We start from the raw sequence: 20,569 nt of genomic DNA on the forward strand, positions 1-20,569 counted from the left end.
TGAGTGATCTGTGTGGGTCTTGGGCTATTTCCAAGTTAGAGACAGGTAGCAAAATTCCTGTTATTTGGGCTCTGAAATTATTTTCACAATTCAGTTTATTTCCCTTTTAAATGATTATTTGTGTGTTGCATTTATTGTTACCCTAAACTATAAGGGACTTGGGGAGGTTAATCAATACATATAAAATTGTACCTAGATAGGAAGAACAAGTTCTGGTGGTCTGTTGCATAGTGGGGTAACCATAATAATAATAATCTATATTTCAAAATAAAGGAAAGGATTTTAAATATTCTTATGATGAAGAAAAGATAAATATTGGTAGTTAATGATGTGCTATTTGGCTGGATTTGATCATTATATCATGCAGATCTGTATCAAAACATCACACTGTACACCATAAACATGTACAATTACAATGTTATTAAAAGTACAATAAAACTTATAATAATAATTGAAGTCTACAGTTCAGGATATGGAGTCTTTCTTGAATTTTCCAACTATAAGAATTTCAAATTAGGATTGAATGATTAATTGTAGAATGAAAACTTATCACCCAAGTAAAATATTTCTAGAAAAATATGTTATCATTACTGATAACATTGGAGTGTGGCCAAAAACTCCATTTAGTTGCTGTTTCTAGTCTATGGTTTTTCTAATAAAATGATTCTTTTCTAAACATTTATCCAATATATTAGTAACTACTACAGAAAACCTGTAGCTCTACCCTCAAAGGTAAGCAATTCTAAAAATTTTTATCTGTCTACTTTTTTTAGCAAAAATATTCACAGATTCATAATATCTGTAAAAACCTTAAAACACATTCTACTCCTCCGTTTCCTCTCCAATAAGGTCTATGTATGCAGTGTTTCAGATACTAGTTTTTACTATGTAATTAAGAAACACAGGAAGGAAGGCTTCCTCTAGCCTGCCATCTTGAATCTCCAAAACACAGAATTGAGCAATTATTTTTTACTGTTATTGTTGCATCACAGACCCATAACTATTTGTATTACAGGATCTCATATCTGTAAGGAATTCAGAAGATTATGATTAAAGAAATCTGATGACTCTAATCACTTTGGTCTGTATAGCAAAATGAGATTTTATCCCTTCAAGGTTAATGCAAATTAAGTGAAATAGTATTGTACCCCATCCTTGGCTATGACAATGAAGATATACACAGAGAGACTGAAAAATAGCGAACAACTACAACTTTGACTTTAGATGGACTTATACTGTCATTTGCCAATTAAAGAACATAACAGAAAAACTGAAAATTAAGTATCACTGTTGGAAGATTGACCTGTACAATTCACAGACTCTCTATGATTTGGGATAGTAACAAACACATCTGGAACATGACAACATTCTCAAAAAATCTATACATGGATATAAAATGGCTTTTAGCACAATCTATACATATTCCCCTAGGTTACTATAGAAAACAATATAAGAGATTACATGGTTTCAATAATACATACTGAAAAAATTGCTGTAGTACATACTAATCTACTTCATTATTTTATTTATTCATGTGTTATGCATTCAATGTTGTGTTGTAGTATAGAATAGGAAATCAACAACTAATTTTGGATTAGTAAGTAAATAAAGGAAAAACTTTTATCAAATACTTATATCAATGTGAAGTAATTGGTGCTGTTTTGCAAAGATAAACACAAAAATGTTTCTAACTTTGAGGAGCTTATAGTTTAGTTTATAAGATAGGCAAAGAAAAAATATAAAAAGTATAAATAGGACTGCGTACAATGTGCTATGTATCAAAGAAGTAAAAAGTAGCCTGGAGATTCTCATCTAATGTTTACAGGGTAAGTGGGGGTTAATGGGTACCTTCCAGTAAGATAACTATATATCATTCTCATGAGTGCAAGCTTTAAAGTCGCTTCACCTTTGGAACTGCTTTTGAGGGGAGGTGACCAGATTAAAGAGCTCATTTATTGACCCTGTATATCCAGTAAAGATCCCAGATGTCACTGAATAGTCAAAGACAAATTCTTTTTAACAGAGCAAACAGAACTGCTGTTGATGCCTAGTCTACCTTCCAGGGACATATTCATAAGTGAAATGGCAATAACCAAACTTTTAGTCCTTCTCTATTCTGGTTTCTTATTAGTTTGCCCAGATACAGGTTAAAAGGGCAAAGGAGAGGAGGGATGTCAGCAGAATAGGAAATCCCAGGTCTTAAGTTCCCCACGTTAGCAATACCAATTAACAAAGATACATGGACAAAATACTGTTTGGAGATTTCCAGAAACCAGTTAAGAGGCTGTGGTGCCATGGGCGAATACAATGCCAAGAAGGAACATCACTGGAAAGGGTAAGAAAAGTAATTTCACTTTACACACATTTTCTCTTCCTTCAATCCTGCAACAAGGAATAGAGAAGACCCCAGACCAATACTTCCCCATAGGACATGGGGTGAAGAAGAGAAGAAGCATGTAACCAAGGTTCTAGATTTTCAGAATGCTGTTCAAGGGATTGGTTTCTATTTCACCTCACCTGGAATATGGATGAAACAAGCAGAGTTTGGAGGCTACTGAGAACAAAATGAAATTGGGGGAGTGTGGCTTGCTGTGGCTGCTGTGGCTCAATGCAATCATGAGAAGAAGTACAACTCAAAGCTTCTACCTCAGAAAGGAGGAAGAGGAGTGGAATGTGAATGAAGTGTTATGGCTTTTTTGGAAAGCTGCCAGAGGGACTGTATCTGTCTTACCCGACTCAGCATTGGCAGGGATCTAACTCACTTCATATGCACAGAAACCACCAAGGAGACACAGAAACCACAGAGAATAAGAGAGAGAAATTTGCTGCTGAATTAACAGAAAACTTTTAGCATTGTAGACAAATACCAGAGGATCCAGAAATTTTAAGCTCCTGAAAAGAAAACTGACCAGAAACTGAGAAATTGCATGCACAGGAGCAGAGAAAATGTTTTCTCTCCAAAAATTTCATAGGACCTTAGAATGTCAGACTGTGCTAATTGGTAAGGGTCTTTCCCTATACAAAATTAATTTACAATAAAAATGCTACCTTTTTTTGTAACAAAAACCACACATTCCCAACATTTTTAAGGACAGAGATACATTCTGAAAAATATGTCATTAAGTGAATCTATTGTGTAAACACCATAGAGTGTGTGTACATAATATAAACTTAGATGGCATAGCCTATCATACAACTAGGCTATGTGTGATATATCATTATGTACATAGTCCATAGTTAATGAAACACTGTTGGGCAGTGTGTGACAATATATGAAAAGCATTTTCAAATTTCTCTTTCAAGTATAAAGCAATTGAAGGACTGAGAGAAAAATTTAAAAAGGGAAAAGAAAAATTTTAATTTCTTAAAACTACTAAGACAAATTTAAACTAGTAAGAAAAAATTTAAAAGGCGATGAAAGCTGCCCTTGTTAAAAGAATAGAGATGGACTCTTTGCTACAATTCATCCCTCATTTTGACTATCATTTTTGTAAGACAGAGGGAATCCAAACAATATGACCTCTGACTTATACATATAGGAACTCTAATCCTGGTCCTACTCTTACTACTGTGAAATCCCAAGCCAGCCCCTTCTCCCATTCCTGTTCTTTGAAGCCATTTTCCGACCCATCTGGGAAGCTGCCCTGCCCCACTAAATGGCTTCATTAGGTGAATAATAAATCTTTTCATACACTCTTGGTGCATGTTTGGCATCATAAGTCTTGACACTGAAGCCAAAATTTCATGGAGATCTACAACATTTTGCTAAGTGATTTTCATGCTTGTTCTTTCATTTTCCAATCCTGGTTCCATTTTAGAACAGTTTCATGATCTGTATTTTCTCTCAGAACAGGTAAGCAATAGCTCTGAAGAAACCTGTCTACTCCTGGCACCACCTTCTCAGTTGTTTTGTTTGTTCTTATTTAGAAGTTACCATTTTTTATTAAAGGGAGTTAAAAATTCATATTAAAATATCCTGTATTACTGCACAATTACTACTTGATTATGAAATTTAGATACATAAATTGTCACAACCAAGAAAATTTATTTAAAAGATTCTGAACATTCAATAAGCTCCTGTGTTAAAACATGAATTATGAGAAAGTAATTTCTTGACTAGGTTATGATAAAGAGCAGGTACTTTGTTATGATTTCTATTCATTTAATGACGAAATCCATACCAGATGATCATAAAGAGATAATTTTAACTAATGCTTTTAAGAAAATATGAATGAAATAACATGTGGCAAATAAATTGTTACAAACAACTTCCATAACAATAATCCTATTGAAATTCCATCATTTTCTATACTTATATGGTTAGTATTGATTGCTATGGAATGTCTTGAATCCTCAAGTATCTTCTTTATTAACAATATACCCCTTGCTTAATTTAGTAATAGTGGTGTTTCTCAATTACTTATTTTAATTAATCAGCCTGAAACTATATATATCTATCTTCTAAGAATCATTTATCAATTCATTATTTGTATTATTAGCATATAATTATTTTATTTGACATTAATCTATCACTATTAATTCAACTATTATTGATTTGTTTATTACGCAAAGCAATGTGAATATGAAATTAAACACTACAAGTTTTGCAAAGCAATCCAGATGTAAAAGATAGAAAATTAGACTGGTAATTTTTTTGTGGCACAGGTCATCTCTCATGGATGTATATATTTTTTTTTAATTTATTTTGGAATAGATTTTTGAGTTTTATTGAAATTTTACATGAACAAGAAATTGGAAATTCAATCATATTAAAAAACAAATTGTCATGGCTTTGACATTTAAGCCAAACAAATTTTGTAGGGCAGATGTCAAAAATTGTGAAGATATAACAATTTAAAAATGCAGGTAACCTACTTCTAGGAATGCAAAACATAAAATCATAGGTTATTTTCAATATAAATTTTCTTATATGTTTGGCTATATGTTACATATCATTATATTTGTAGTCCATAGTTGATGAATCACTATTGGGCAATGTTTAACTAAGAAAATGTTTAACTAAGACTATTCGATTTCTTCTCCTTCTATTTCTTTCCATTCATTTCATCTGTGGTCTCTATAGCTGCTCCTCATTCTTCAAAATCATAGGTTATTTTTGATATAAGAAAACTTAAATTTGTTTGCTTTAATTTCTTAAAACTACTAAAACAAAGCACTTGCTTGTATTTGTATTTATAACATACTTCATACTCATGTATTATATCCCAAATTTTAAAAAAATTAAATTGTCCAGACCAAAGGTTTTGTAAAATCATGATTTAACAGCTTGTTCTGAAGCTAAAATGAAGCCTGAAATGATAAAAACATTGTGATCCCCAGAATGAGGGAACTCTGCAAGCCCAAAGTCCAAGAACATTTATGAAAAGGATAATAAAAATACTTGGGTATATACATAATAGTGATTTCTTCAGCCCAATACAAATGGAAGCAAATGACTAGTCAAAGATGAAACCGTTAAGCCATTTTTTTTGAAGAATGCAGTAGATCTAGAGCCAATCATATCTTGCCACTATCATTTTCAAGCTCTCGCTTATGTATTTCCACTGTTACCCTTAAGTATCATGGTGAAATTCCTGGTTGTCATTATTGTAACCATAGTTATCAGAATAGTCACCACCTGACTGAAGCAGTTGCTGAGTGATGGATTGGGAACCCCAGTTCTGTTGGTTGTCAATCTGAGGTCACTTGGAATCAGGTTGGTTGTAACCATCTGCCCTTCTCTTGCCTCCTACATTGCCCTCAAGATTGCCTGGAGCTCCACAGGAACTATGGCCTCTCTGATATTGTGCAGGACCCTCTCTACTACCTCTAGAGCTTCTTGGTGGTCCCAAAGGTGCCCTCCTCTGTGAAGAGCCAGTTCTACCTCTCAAAGGTGGTGCTCCACCCTGGTGTGTGTGTGTGGGAGCACCTGGCCCTTCCCATCCTCTTTCTCGTCCTCCTACTATACAACCATCATGATAGCTGTAGTAGGCTCCTTCATAGCCACCACAATAGTCATGATACTCACAACCATAGTAATCATCATAGTAAGCTTCATAGTCAAAGTAATATGGAGAGTAGCCTTATCCACCTCTCCCTCCACCATGACTTCAACCTCTAATTGGAGGTGGCATGCAAGGAGGGTGTTAGTAATAATCTTCATAGGCTGTGCTTCTGGAGGCCTGTCTAGCAGCCTGGAGCTATTTCTTTTTCTTATCTGCAAGTTTAACTAAGACTATTCAATTTATTCCCTTCTATTTCTTTTCCATTCATTTCATCTATGGTCTTTTTTAGCAGCTCCTCATTCTTCAAAATGAACAAATGCATAATCTTTCACCTTTACTCTTTCAAGTTCCCCAGATTCAGAAAATGACTTTTGCAATACTTCTTCTGTCACAGTAGAAGCCAAATTTCTTAGAAATAAAACTTTCCATGACTTCTGGGTCTGCTTTTTCCACAGTGTCAACCCATTCAATTATAGCTACGTTTCCCCCGTACTTTTACTTTTACACTCATCTGCCAGAGTTTGGCTTGTGCTGCTGACTGCGATTCTCAATTCAAGGAAGCTGAACCCCCAATTGTTATTTTTGTCATTGGGTTGATGATAGAGAATAATGTCCACCAAACCCTCTATGACTTTACTGAACTCTTCCAGGATTTTTTCTTTATTCTTTGGGATGGATCAGACAAAAAGTCTGTTGTTTGACACAGAAATGCATACTGCAAGGTGTTTACCAAGGCAAATTGTATAGCTCTCACATAGTTTAACAGTTTCCTGTGCAGTTTCTTTTCCACAGAAGGTGACAAATGCATACCCCCTGTTCTGACCAGACAGTGTGGATCTATCATAAGACCTAGATCCCAAATGGGTTCAGTCTTCTCAAACAGAGCCACCAACTCATCCTTATACAAATCTCTTGGTATTTTATCTACAAAGAATTCTTTTTCCAATGCCAGGCTGCATACCCAGATTATACACTGTCTGGTGGAGGACCGCCATACTGCTTCTGTCCAGTGGTTATATCTAGAGTACAACCAGTCCTCTCCAAGAAGGCCTGATTTTGGTTTCATCAGATTCCTCTGTGGATTCTTGCACCTTGATGCCCTGTTTCCCTCTTTGCCTATTGGTCTTTATAACTCCACATAAAAATTCACTTTTATTCTGAACATGTGACAAGTCACTTTTCTTAAAGTGTTGTAGTACAGACAAAGCTTCTGCTTCATTAAATTGCCTGAAAGCATCAATTGCTCTTTTATCAAGATCAGCATAAGCTACCAATCGAGGGCAGAGCAGGGGTCAGCAGCTATGCCTGTGAGAATAAGCGCAAGGATCTTTGAAAACTACTAGAAATGGCACGTGTGCTACCCCTTTCCCCTACCCATGTACAGAGGCATTATAGATATATATTTTATATCAATTCAACTTTTATGAACAATTGTAGATAATTTCATAAATAATGGCAAATCTATATACTCTTTTCCAGAAATATAAAGCCTATCTGAAATGTGACAAGAAATCTGAATGCAAAGATAAACTAAAATATGAAAATTAATAAAAAGAAAATAATATGAACAGGTGTATTATATGCACAGATAGCATATAAACACCTTTTACTAATGAGCTGACATCATGAAATACCCCTTCTGGTTGTTATGCATGATTTCTACATTTGCTAGGAATCTGAGGCATCCATTTGTTCATTCCCTATCTACTCTGCCTTAGTTAAACTATTTATCCTTTCTCTTCATTAACACTGTCCTCCTCATTAGTAAGTGGGTATAATCATCACATTTTATTTTTTAGTGATACAGTTCCCACATGATGCATAACCCTCACAAAAGTTTCTCAATGTCTTTAGAGGGAGAGCACTTCCTACGATTTCTGAAATTCACTAATTTGCAAAGGGGAAAAAAGAAGCACAGTATATTGTAGAAAAGTCAATATTTAAAATGTCAGCAAATAATTTTACTAGCTCAATAAAACTATGAGGAGAGAAACTACATTTGGGAAGTATTTTATTAGACATTTTATAGGAAAGAATAGACATCTGTATTCAGAAAAAAATGTTCATGATCTTTCCAACAGCTAGGAAACAAGGGGTTTTGTTCCTGCTTGCTAGTGGGGTAAGTATGTTAAGAGACTTTTATGAAATGCTCAAATACCCACCAAGGTAATCTGTATCCAAACCCTGAGGACATTGAATGAAACTAAATATTCTGTCCTCCCTGAATTCCTAGTTTGATACTCTTGAAAAGATGTTGAAATTCTTCAGTATGAATACCAATACTTTCACAATGCCCAAAATGTTGGAAAGTCTTCTTAAAACTTTTATGTCTGAATATAAGAGAACATGTGCAATAATTTCTATTGTATATAAAATAGTTTCTTCTTTAATAATTTCTATTGTATCTTGTCTCAATGATAAGTGATAATCATGAGAAATTTAAACTGAAAACTACATGCTCGGCTTAACTATAAGTTAAAATCTGTTGTACCTTTGACTTTTTATACCCATTTTTGCAAGCAAAGTAAATACAAGTCATTAACTTAATTTAATAATAAGTTTAATAATATGACAATAATATTAGTAGTATAAATCAAAGCATGCATACCTCCAATATTGTTTTTCTAATTTCTCATTAGTTACATGGTTAGCCCAAAATATGAAAGCTATATATTTTCACAGTAATAATAAACTTCATATTGATTTTTGATAGAAGTTCATCCAAATTAGTTAAAATAAAGCCTTAAGTGAAAAAAGATTGAGTATTGAAAGTAGAAAATTTATATACACATCTCTGAGTTCAGTTTTACTGAAATTCACTCTTTTAAAGGAATATTTCAAGATTTTTTTTTTGCAGTTTGAGAAATCCTGAGTATTTATGATGCACATCAGAGCACACTTTGATTTTTAAAAGTAAGCAATTGTTATGGTTTAGATATGAGGTGTCCCTCAAAAGCTCATGTGTAAGACAATGCAAGGAAATTTAGAGAATGTAGAATGTAGAAAAGTCAATATTTAAAATGTCAGCAAATAATTTTACTAGCTCAATAAAACTATGAGGAGAGAAACTACATTTGGGATGTAGTTTATTAGACATTTTATAGGAAAGGATAGACATCTGTATTCAGAAAAAAATGTTCATGATCATTCCAACAGCTAGGAAACAAGGGGTTTTGCTCCTGCTTGCTAGTGGGGTGAGCATGTTAAGAGACTTTTATGAAATGCTCAAATACCCACCAAGTCAATCTGTATCCAAACCCAAAATCATGAAATGTTTGGGTTATGAGAGCCTGAACCTAATCAGATTGTTCATTCCCTTATATAGATTAAGTGGGTGATAATTGTAGGCAAGTAGGGTGTGACTAGAGAATGTGGGTTCATGGAAATAGACCCTTGGGATTTATATTTTGTACGTGAGTGTAGTTGGCTCTCTCTCTCTCTGCTTCCTGATGCTATGTACCCAGGTGCTTTTCTCTGCCACACCCTCTGCCATGATGTTCTTCCTAATCTCAGGCCCCAAGGAATGGAGTCAGAATGTATGAACTGAGACCTCTGAAATTGTGAGCCCCCAGATAAACTTTTCCTCCAATAAAATTGATCTTGTCAAGTCTTTTGGTCATGGTAGTGAAAAGCTGACTAAAAAAGCAATGTGATGAGTTCATACTTTTTTTTATTTTAAAACTTTGTTCAATCTATAGCAAAAGAGTTATTAAAGGATATTTTCCTAGTGTATCATTTATAAATAATAATTTTGAGAAACTTAATAGCCTCCAAAAATTACTCTAATTGCCATAGGTAAATTTTCAAATAAACACTTGGTAAAGTAGAATTTAAAAATCTGTTGACTTTGGAAAAATATCTAGTGTTAAAATTTTTTTCCTCAAATAAATATAGAAAGTACATACCACAGTTTGAGTTACCAATGTATTTCTTGTCAATGTAATCTTAAATTAATTTTTTTTATTTTATGATGATTCTGTTTGACATTCACAACTGGTATAACAAATAGTATATCATTTGAAAACAACACTTGTATTTAATTAAAATACTAATATATAATTAAGTAGTCTATGAAGCAAGGTAAAATTTTCATCTTGTACATAAAAGTAGATTTATAAGTCCTTTATGGGGCTGGGGATGTGGCTCAAGCGGTAGCACGCTCACCTGGCATGCGTGCGGCCCGGGTTCGATCCTTAGCACCACATACCAACAAAGATGTTGTGTCCGCCAAAAACTAAAAAATAAATATTAAAAAATTCTCTCTCTCTCTCTCTCACTCTCACTCTATCTTTAAAAAAAAAATAAGTCCTTTGTATGTGATAAATGTATGCTAGTTATCCTACTTCAGTGATTCAATAATTAACAGATTATCTTTTTGATTCCTCAAAAGAAAACTGTTTTTAAAACACTCTACTCTTGTTTCTTGGTTTCTTTTCTTAACTGGGTTTCATTCATAGATACTAGCTGTCCACTATGGTTTAACAAAGTCATTTGGGTGATGAATTGATAAATGTTTTTAAAGTATGAATGAGTATCCAGATATGATCTCCAGTAAATTTTGAGTCTGTTTAAATGTTTACACACAGATTTTTTTCAAGAACCCAATTATATATTCTATAACTTATAGAAGATAGAATTTTAGTATGAAAGCTTTAAGGGGCAGCATTACCAGTTATCTCTGATCCCTAAGAACCTATAAAGAAACCTGATAAGTTTCAGTTTTGATTTTTACCCTAAAAGAGAGGGTGAATTTTAAAGTGAAGAACTAAGTTAGAACTAAATGGAGGTGCTTTTTGATTTGGGGAATCAAACAGGCTCATTAGTAACCTACAAACATCTAGTTCAGTTTGGCATCCTGTGCTCATTTATTTCCCTTATAATGAAGCTTCAAATTATTTTATAAAATAAGAAATCATAAAAGCACAAATTATACAAAAATGCAAACATGATAAAAAGAGAATATCAAAATAATATGAAAATTTCATTCAGGAGGAGGAAAGATATATTCAAAAAGAGCAATGCGACCTTCCATCCAAATCTGCCTGAACTCAAACCTAGACCTGCTTCTGAGCTCTATATCTTTCCACCTACAGAATATTTCCATCTGGTTGCTTCTTATGTAATTCAGTTTTTCTTATGTCTCAAAGTAAAGTGTTGCAGTTTCTTATGAAAGCTTTCCTCAGGGAATTTTAAGAGCATTCATCTGGCTTAGAATTTCCTGAATTCAGAGAAACACCAATATTTTTAAAAAGTGTTATATTTTTCCATGAGGAAAGAGGATTATCGTGGTTATTTATTAAGAAATTGTGAAAAGGCAACAACATACATTTGGCAATTTGTTCTACTTAATAAGTTAACAAAATCACTGCCCTAATGAACTCTAAAAAGAAAGGATCCTACTGAGATAAGGGGACAGTAAGAAGGGTAAGACACTGGATGCCCAGTCCGCAGGTAGACCCAGTGTGGTTGCAAGAGAGGAATGAGCTTGTTTGCAGTTTTAGGATAAAAAATGATATTTATTTATAAATTATAATCTGTATATGACAATGACATAACCTGCCTCTATTATCCCTTTATTAAAACCTATTGCCATGAATATACTGTATTATATACTTTAAACTGTTCAAGATAGTAAGCTTTAAAGAGTTTGTATTAAGAAATCATTTGTTTTGTTGCCCAAAAGACCCTATGGAGACACCTCTTTTATGACAACATCTTTTTGACATGGATAAAATCTTGTGTTTCTCCTAAACATATGTCCATGTGCACACAACACACACACACACACACACACACACACACACAGCATATCAGTTTATTCACTATATAAACATGAGTCCAGGAAGTGGTAAAAATGCTTTTTCACTTTCAGTTTTGTCTTCAGGCATTTCTGTTTGCTAGTGAGTGTGTCAGTAGCTCATCTTCTGCTAACATGCCTTTCTGTATTAAATGACTGAGTAGCTTCAGGGTCGGATGGGTGTCCAGATTTTTCCTGAGTTATAAGAATCCCTGGCTCCCATAGTCATGAATAAAATACTATGGGATATAGTAACAACTTAAATATAGAACATATCTATCATATTCTGAGTGTATGTATAAGAAAATACCAATTGTTATAAGCCTGTCTATCTGTGAATTTTGGGTAGCAGTTCTAGACTGCTGAAATGAAGCAAATCTCTAAGATAGTTATTAAAATCTATAGACAAGTAGCAGCAGCAGCACTTAGAAACTTGTCAAAAATGAAAACTTTTTACTTCTATCCCAGATATACAAAATAAAAAATTCTGAAGTTGGGGTACAGAAATCTATATTTTTAGGAAGCCCTCCAGTCTTTCTGAGGCACTCTAAAACATTGCTTTACAATGAAGAAAACTGATTGAGTCACCCTGAAAGAAATAAATCCCTAGTGAGGAGAGAGGATGGGAAGAGAAGGAAGAGTAAGCTAAGTCCCTTATAGAGGTACTTTATATATTTCATCATTTTTCAAGATCCAGTTACTCCCTCTGAAAATCAAGAAAATATTTTTAGATTTACTATTTTTGAGTGGTAAAAATGAAAATAGTTAAATACCATTATAATTAAGAGGGAAGAAAAATGAGATTAGAAACTAATCTATGTCAGTTTTATTTGGTACATCCTTTAATTTATTTTGGTTTCTTTTTCTTTTTTTAAATATATAAGTCAGGGAAAAATGAAATAACCATTGCAGTCAAAGTTATGATTGAACATCTAACAACTGTCCAGATAAAAGACAATAATGAATGGAGTGATATTTGACCATTGAATTGCTCACTGGGGGTGTCGGCACATTGAACCTCAAACTTGACTGGATGTGACGGGTCAGTGTGTGATATGGGAAGGCAGTTTTGGAACATAATACAATTTTGTAATCTTGTTGAGTAAACTTGTTACATATGCACTATGAACTACTGCTATTTTCATCGTATCAATCCATCATTTTCAAGGTTTAACTAAATTGAAGTTTCTATTAAGATGTGCAAGTAAAGGGGAAAGTTACAAAATTTGAAAATTTAAAATATATTTCAGAGTCTGAAAAATTACAAATTCCAAGAGATTAATGTTAGTGTTGTAAATAGTTCTTATAAAATTTAGGTTAAAATTTTAAGTGTGGAGGATTTGACATTTTAACAGAGAAACTCTTACTGTAACAAATGTGGAAAGAACTCTTTCTAAACTGAACAGTACATTCTATAATTTTTCTTAGTTGACAATTTGATCTTGTATGTCAGTTAGTGTGATATTCTATAATGGATAATTGAAATTGATTTGCAAATAGTACAAATAAATTACCTTTTTATTTGTTAATGCCTCTGTGAACATGTGCATTTTCACATGCATTTGGAATAAAATATAACCAAGGTAATGTAAAAAGGTGAATTTTGGTTTAATGGTAAAGAGTCCCTGGAACCATACTGCCTGGTTTTGATTCTGAAGTTTTCAAGCTGTGGAGTCTTGTAAAAGTTATTGTTTCTCTGTATTCTCATTTTTATTGTGAATTCAATGGTCATAATAATGGTATCTAACTCACTGTATTGTTCTATTATGCTTGTGTTATATTGTTAGAGTTATGTAAGAATTGCAAGTATTGAGTCTGTCCATTGTTAATGTTACAAGTGATGAATGTATCTTTCTCAAAAGTAAGGTCTCTTCCTTCAGGGGATCACATATTTTACTGGATTGTATATCATGAGGAATGGAAACTGCTGCTATATACATGTTGGAAGTAAATCAGTGCTAGTTAAGTACGTGAATCACTCATTCATCCACCCATTTATCTTTTGTAGGATAAGTTTACACCATATATAAAAGGTAGTGTAGTTCCATAAAACACAGGACAATCCTCTAGGAAAACATGTCAGGAAAATTTTTCATATGAGGACAGATATTCTCCATTCCCAAAGGCTGGTGTCAGAGATCAGGAGAAGGAGACTAAGAAAGAAAACCTACTGAACTTTAGCCACCTTGTTCCTCTAGGTAGGTTATGAAAAAAAATTTTCTTTTTTTTTTGGGGTGTGTGTGTAAACTAAAATAGTTGTGTAACCAAAGAACAGTTAACTCAGGGGTCTAGATTCCCATTAGTAATGTACTAACTTCACCAAAGGAGAGAAAATTCTCCTTGTGAGAGAAACTGCTGCCCATTCAGTGATTGAGAAGACCACTTTTTGACCACAGTGTTTTCCTTCAGTGTGTAGAGGATCATGAGATACGAGATCATGTTGTGTTGCTGAGTTTCCAGATTGTGATGGGAGATACATTTGGCTCTCCACATATCATCTGATGGTGGGAAAGTTAACATTCATGAGGATGCATTATCTGTATGTACTAGTTTTCTTTCATTGTTATAACAAAAAATAACAAAGTTACCTTTAAAATAATACATGTATTAACACATGCTTTCTGTACGTCAAAAGTCTGGCATCATTCAACTGGATTCACTGCTTTAGTTGGTTTCACAAGACTGGAAGTTTTATGTATCTGAACTCATTGGAAGCCTCTGGAAAGGATGTGCTTACAAGATTTTCAAGTTATTGACAATATCTAGCTCCTTGTTCATTTCCTCCCTGGCTGTCAGTTGCTGGATACCCTTTACTCCCAGGAGTCTCTATCCCATACTTAGATTGATCCCTTCATTCCATAGTCAGAAAATGTACATGAAATCCTTTTTCACTTGGACTCTCTCTGACTTCCCCTTCTGTTGCTACTCTCTTGCCTCCTCTTCTACTATATTTCTCCAATATCATCAACTAGACACAGTTCTTTCCTTTTAAGGGATCATAAAGACTAGATTGGGTTCACAAAGGTAACCCAGATCCATAATCTTGATTATGTTTGCAAAATCCTTTTGACACTTACTATACATACGTTCTAGGCATTAGGATATGGACATCTTTGGAAAGCCATTATGTCATCACACTGTTTTAATAGAAACTCTGCAAATTTTTTGGTTTCCTCTGATCAAGTCATTAGCAACTAGAAATGACTCTGAAGAATAACTTCCTCAGAGAGTGAGAATGTTTATTCAGTAAAGGAAGAAAACTGAATTTTGGCTCAGAATTATTCACTTTGACCACTGTTTTAGTCAGCTTTTTTGCACTGTTAGCAAAATACCTGAAAAGAAAAATGGAATTAAGGCACTGATTAGGATAAAAATCTCATAACCCAATCATTTCACCTTTCAACTTTCTTACTTTGTCCAACACATAACTTAGAGATCAAAACAAAACAAAAAACATTTTACTTTAAATTCTTCTTGATATTTTAGAGGAAACCGGTATATATGTAATGGTCTATGCTGAGCATTCATAGAATAATGCACCTTAGGTGAATGTCTGCTTTTACCCCACTGCAGTGATTTAAACACATATACTCTCTTATCATTTTTTTTTCTCTGGAGCCAAATCATATTCAATTTTTAGGCATATGTGAACTTTGGGGAATATTTTTTTCAGTATAGCATCAGAAAACTCAACCTCTAATTGCTGGAAAGTGCAGAAAAAGTATAGTAAGCAAATCTTAGATGCTTTCTGAGACTAATGGTGAGAGAAAATAGAAGCCCATATACTGAGGAGAATGAAGCTATGCAGCAGAGCACTGAAAGAGCATTTCTAGGAACTTAGGTGGTGGTGTTAAATGAACATTCATGTTTGTTCTTGACTTTCCTATAATAAAGGGAAAACAGAAAAGAGTCCAATGAAAAATAGTCTTCAAGTACTATTGTTTACTTATTAATAGATGTTCAAAGATTTTTTTTTTCCCCCCTGGGCCACATGTAGAAAACATTGGCTCAATTAATTTTTAAATATACTCTCTTGTTTTTTACTGGATTCAGAAGCCTTCCAAAGACTTTAAGGACCTGAAGTTTAGAATACATTTTTGCTGTTAATAATGCTCTACATTAGAGAAAAAGATACTGAAAAATATTTCTGCTGAAAAAGAGCACGATATGAATTATTTTATATATTTGAGATTAATGAAGTTATATCAATCACATATTTCTATTTTATAGCAGGTTAGTCCTATTAATAATTAAGTATTTTTTGGCTTTAAACTTGATCAGAGAGAATTAGTCTGACAGAGAATCAGAGGGAGGCAGACAACAGTGTTATGCAAATTAGTCAATATGAGAAGAGATTAAACAGTACTTATATAAAATTATGAACTAGAGCTGAATTAATTCAAAGGACTATTTCAATGTAAATGAGTACAGGTGATCTTTTCTTTGATCAATTCTGGATAAGATTGTCCTAAAAGTTCATGTTTTACTGAGAAACAAACAACTTTGCTTCATGTTAGTTATATAATACTAGTGATAATGGGAGTAACAGAAGAGAAATATTGTGGCAAAATAGTCTTCCATAAATAATAAATAGATAAATAATAAATAGATACCATTATATTATCATTGATCCTTTTGGTGTGTCTTTTCCAAAATAAGCATACATTCAATGGAATGAATATACATGTATTTTCCACAGTGTGAATATATAGCAGGTTATTTGACTAATATCTTTTATGGTCATTTCTCTGTTACCAATATTTTTGCAAGTCAAAATAATACCAAATTAATAACACTATGCTGATTTATTTTTTCTATATTATTGGAAATTTACCTTCATGATATATTTTTATGTGGTAAGGTCAAAAGGGTCTATGTGAAATTCAACACCAAATGTTTTGTAATATTTTGTAGTTTTGCTAGTATTAAGATTAAACAGCAAACATTGAAATTAGATGCAGAAGTAATTCACATAATGAAATTAAAGGAGTAAAGTCTAAAACAGTTATCCTTAAAATTTTATAAAATAATAGAAAAAATAATCTCAAGAACAAAAGTGATAAAATAAAGGAAGTTAAGACAACATGGACAAGATACAAAAAAATAACTTAGTGGTAAAAAATCATTAGAAATAAAAACTCTGTTGGTTTAACTGCAGATTAGAAATATTTGAAAAAAGTCATGAGTAAACTAACTGGAGGATGATCTTGAAAAAATTCATGCCAAAATAACTCATAGAGGTAAAGCAAAGAAATGTAAAACAGACTTGAAAAGACTCAGAGAATAAAATAACAAGATTGAACATGCATTTAAGTGGACTTTGAGAGGAAGGAGTAGGTAAAAATGAAAAGGCTGATATTTAAAGATAATGGCTAAGAAAGAGTCAAGAACTGGTGAAAATAATGAGTTACAGGTAGATAAATAATAATAGAACTATCTTGACATTCACTGAATACTGAAGACAGGAAAGACTCTTGATGGCATCCAGGGGAAAGTTTACCAACAAAGGCATAATTAATAGATTTCTCAAAAGTCACAATAAGAGTCCTGTAATGGTTGCTTCCTGGAAAGTGATGTCATGTGCACTCTCTTAGCCTCAGCATCCAGAGCTCCAAAAAGGGAATATTTCAAGTCAGATAGATTTTTATATATACCATTTTGTTGGAACCTTTAGCCTTCATGATTCCAACATTATGACCTCAGTGTCAACACAATTGCTCTTCATCATCATTTCACTGCTTTTGGTTCTGCCAGTTGTTGAAGCAGTAGAAGCCAAAGATGCAATCTTGTTTGGTGTGGTTCTAAGCATTACAGGCATTTGTGCTTTCCTTGGTGTGTATGCACAAAACCAGAATGGACAGATATGACTTTCAAAGTTCACCCTGAAAACTTTTCTGTTATTGAGGTTAAACCTGGGTTTTATTCTGTAATTTTCCCAATGAACAGTAATTGTTTCATATTCTAAGTTGTTTCCCATGAAATGGGAACAAATAGATGTTCATTAAATGGGAAATAATGTTTCTTTATAACAAATAATGCAGTGAAAACTGCAGTCTATAAATTGTATTTGCTGCTTAGAAAAAGGGTGAAAGATGTGGGATAGCATAAATTTATAGGAGTACTACTTGATAGTTTCAAAATTCTCAAAGCATGTGAAATAGGAGGAGAAATCTCTTGTCCAGAATCTAGCAAATCTCCACTGTTGAGAGTGATCATACTGCCTCCTGAATCCTTAAGGAGTCTTTTTCTCCATGTCTTTATTATGTTTGTTTTATCTCCCAAGTTAATACTGTAATTGAATATCAAATAGCCAAAATTGAAATGTTTATTTCTAGGGAATAAAATGTTTGGAAAAAAATGTATTTAATGTATCTAATATTGAAATGGAGAAAATTAATGTTAAAAAAATTAAATTGACATTGGAAGAGATTCAATGTATGCAAAACAAACTTTGTATTGAGTAATATCCTCATGTTGAAAAGTCATATATTAATATAAACTCATCTGTTTTTTTAAGTCACAATAAAAAAGAAAGTCAAAAATAACTAAACCTTTCACCTTAAATTCAGCTAAAATAAGATGTAAATAATAAATTTATAGGAAACAGAAACTTAGAGTTTACTACATAGTTAGTTTACTAAGGGTTTTTGTTGTTGATTATACTTCATGATAAAAGAAATAGGACCTACAAGGTAGAACTGAAATTTGAGGAATAGTAGGGGAAATTTGGCAAATAACTATTGGTCACTCAGGAAACATTGACTTTATATAAAACAACAACAACAACAAAACGTGTTTGAGATATCAAGAAACAAAAATTTCTCAATACTTTATCAGGGAGAAGCAATCAGAATGAGGTTTAAAGTTCTGATGATGTTTTGTTCATGAAGAATGCAAAGATAAACTTTGGACTTTTTGAATCAAGTACATAGGTAAAAATATTGTATAACAAAATAGTGGAAACAGAAATTTTGAATCAAAGGCAAAGAAAATGAAGATTATAATAACTGGACTAATCCAATTGAAGACAGGAAAGATGGAGGAGAGGCAAAGGCAAAGCAAGATAAATAGAATGTGTAAAGATGTGAGTGACTGATTTAAAATGAATTAACACAGTATTTTATGAAAACATTATTAAGTATATGTTCACACCGCAAAATGTTTGGCATTGTAAATGGTAACTTTTTAAAGATTTTTTAAAGACATTTATTTTTTATAAACATACATTAATTACAAATTAATGGGTTTCATGTTGACATTTTCATACACATTTATCATGAGCTGATCATGTCCACCTTCCTTTCTGCCCCTCTTCTTCCCCTCCCCAATCCCTTCCCAGTCCTTAATAGTCCCTTTTGTACTTGGATAAGAGTAAATGTGCAATATTTGTCTTTCTGTTTCTGGCTTATTTCACTTAACATGATTTTTATATTATCATTTAAGATGTCATCTAACATAAAAATACACAATCTCAAAGTGGACTGATAAAAACAGGGTGGACTATATATTTTGCCTGTTAATTTAGGTATATGCAGGTAGTATAAAAGGAAGTATGAGTATAGAAGAAACAAGATAACTATTTTTAAGATTTCTAGAGAGGAAAGTTGAAGAGGTTATTTCCTTTTGGGATGACAAATTGCCTAAATTTGACGGGTAGTGAAGAAAGAAGTAATCATAATGTGACCTCCTGAGCTCTCGGTGATTTTTTTTTCCTCTTTAATTTTTTTTTCCTCTTTAATTTTTTTTTCCCTCCAGAATACACGTTTTCCAGGAAGGATGTGTGATTACTCTCCACTATTTTGAAGCTTGACCCTCCTGCAACACTGCTTATTACATTGATTCAGTCCATAGTGTTTTCTGATGTGAACGATGCAATTTGCTTACTTAGAGTTTCAAATAGATGATATGAGACAGAACAGATGCACGTTGTATTTATTTCAAACAACCTTCATAGACGTTAACCCTCAGGAGTTCTTTCTTATATTCTACTTCCATAAGCAAAACCAAAAACAGATCTCAAAAATCTAAATGCAAAGAAAACATGATGTACATTATTGAGAAATCAGAACATTTGGAATTCACTATCTGAGAAGTTTCTGAATGATTTTTTTTTATATTAGACAGCAAAAACAATACAGAAAAGTAAAGGAATAACTCTGTATAAAGGGTGGTGCTCAAAATAGAAACAAATTAACTTCCTGTGTTCATTCTCATTTCCATCTATTTTGCATGCAGCAGATATTTGAAGACTCCTGCTCATTTCTTAAAGTCTCCTCTTTCATTGTTTTATCTTGCAGCATTCATAAATTTAAATGCAAAGGGTTCATTTCACTTAAAGAAAGATGTCATGCTTAATTTGAATTTCTTATTAAATATGCCCATCTGTCTACTAAATGAATACATTTTTAAAGTAAAACCATGGATCATTTTGTAGTAAGTTCCATCTATTTAATAATTAGTAAAGTAATGAAAGAAGAATGGCAGGGGCTAGGATTGTGGCTCAGCGGTACAGCGCAAGCCTAACACATGCAAGGCCCTGGGTTTTATCCTCAGCACCACATAAAATTAAATAAATAAATAAAATAGAGATATTGTGTCCAACTACAACTAAAGAATAAATATTAAAAAAAGAAGAATGGCAGAAATAAAGTTAATAAATAAAGTTTAGTCACTCACTTAAATACTATGGGAAATGCATGTCCTTGACCTTAGTGAACTTTAGAAACTTGGTGATGTAGAGATTAAAGTATTTTGTGATCCAATAATC

General features: G+C 32.9%; 1 protein-coding gene and 1 pseudogene across 1 annotated transcript; one reads left to right on the top strand and one right to left on the bottom strand.

The window, feature by feature from the left end:
• Positions 1–5,507: 5,507 nt before the first annotated feature.
• Positions 5,508–7,285, bottom strand: LOC113184392 (heterogeneous nuclear ribonucleoprotein R pseudogene; annotated as a pseudogene).
• A 10,210-nt stretch (positions 7,286–17,495) lies between these two features.
• LOC113184356 (small integral membrane protein 30-like) lies at positions 17,496–17,669 on the top strand. Its single transcript, XM_026391032.1, has one exon. It carries the CDS (start codon positions 17,496–17,498, stop codon positions 17,667–17,669), a length of 174 nt encoding a protein of 57 aa, XP_026246817.1.
• Positions 17,670–20,569: the final 2,900 nt, after the last annotated feature.

This window comes from Urocitellus parryii, chromosome 6 (assembly GCF_045843805.1).
Source record: "Urocitellus parryii isolate mUroPar1 chromosome 6, mUroPar1.hap1, whole genome shotgun sequence".
Classification (NCBI taxonomy): Eukaryota; Metazoa; Chordata; class Mammalia; order Rodentia; family Sciuridae; genus Urocitellus; species Urocitellus parryii.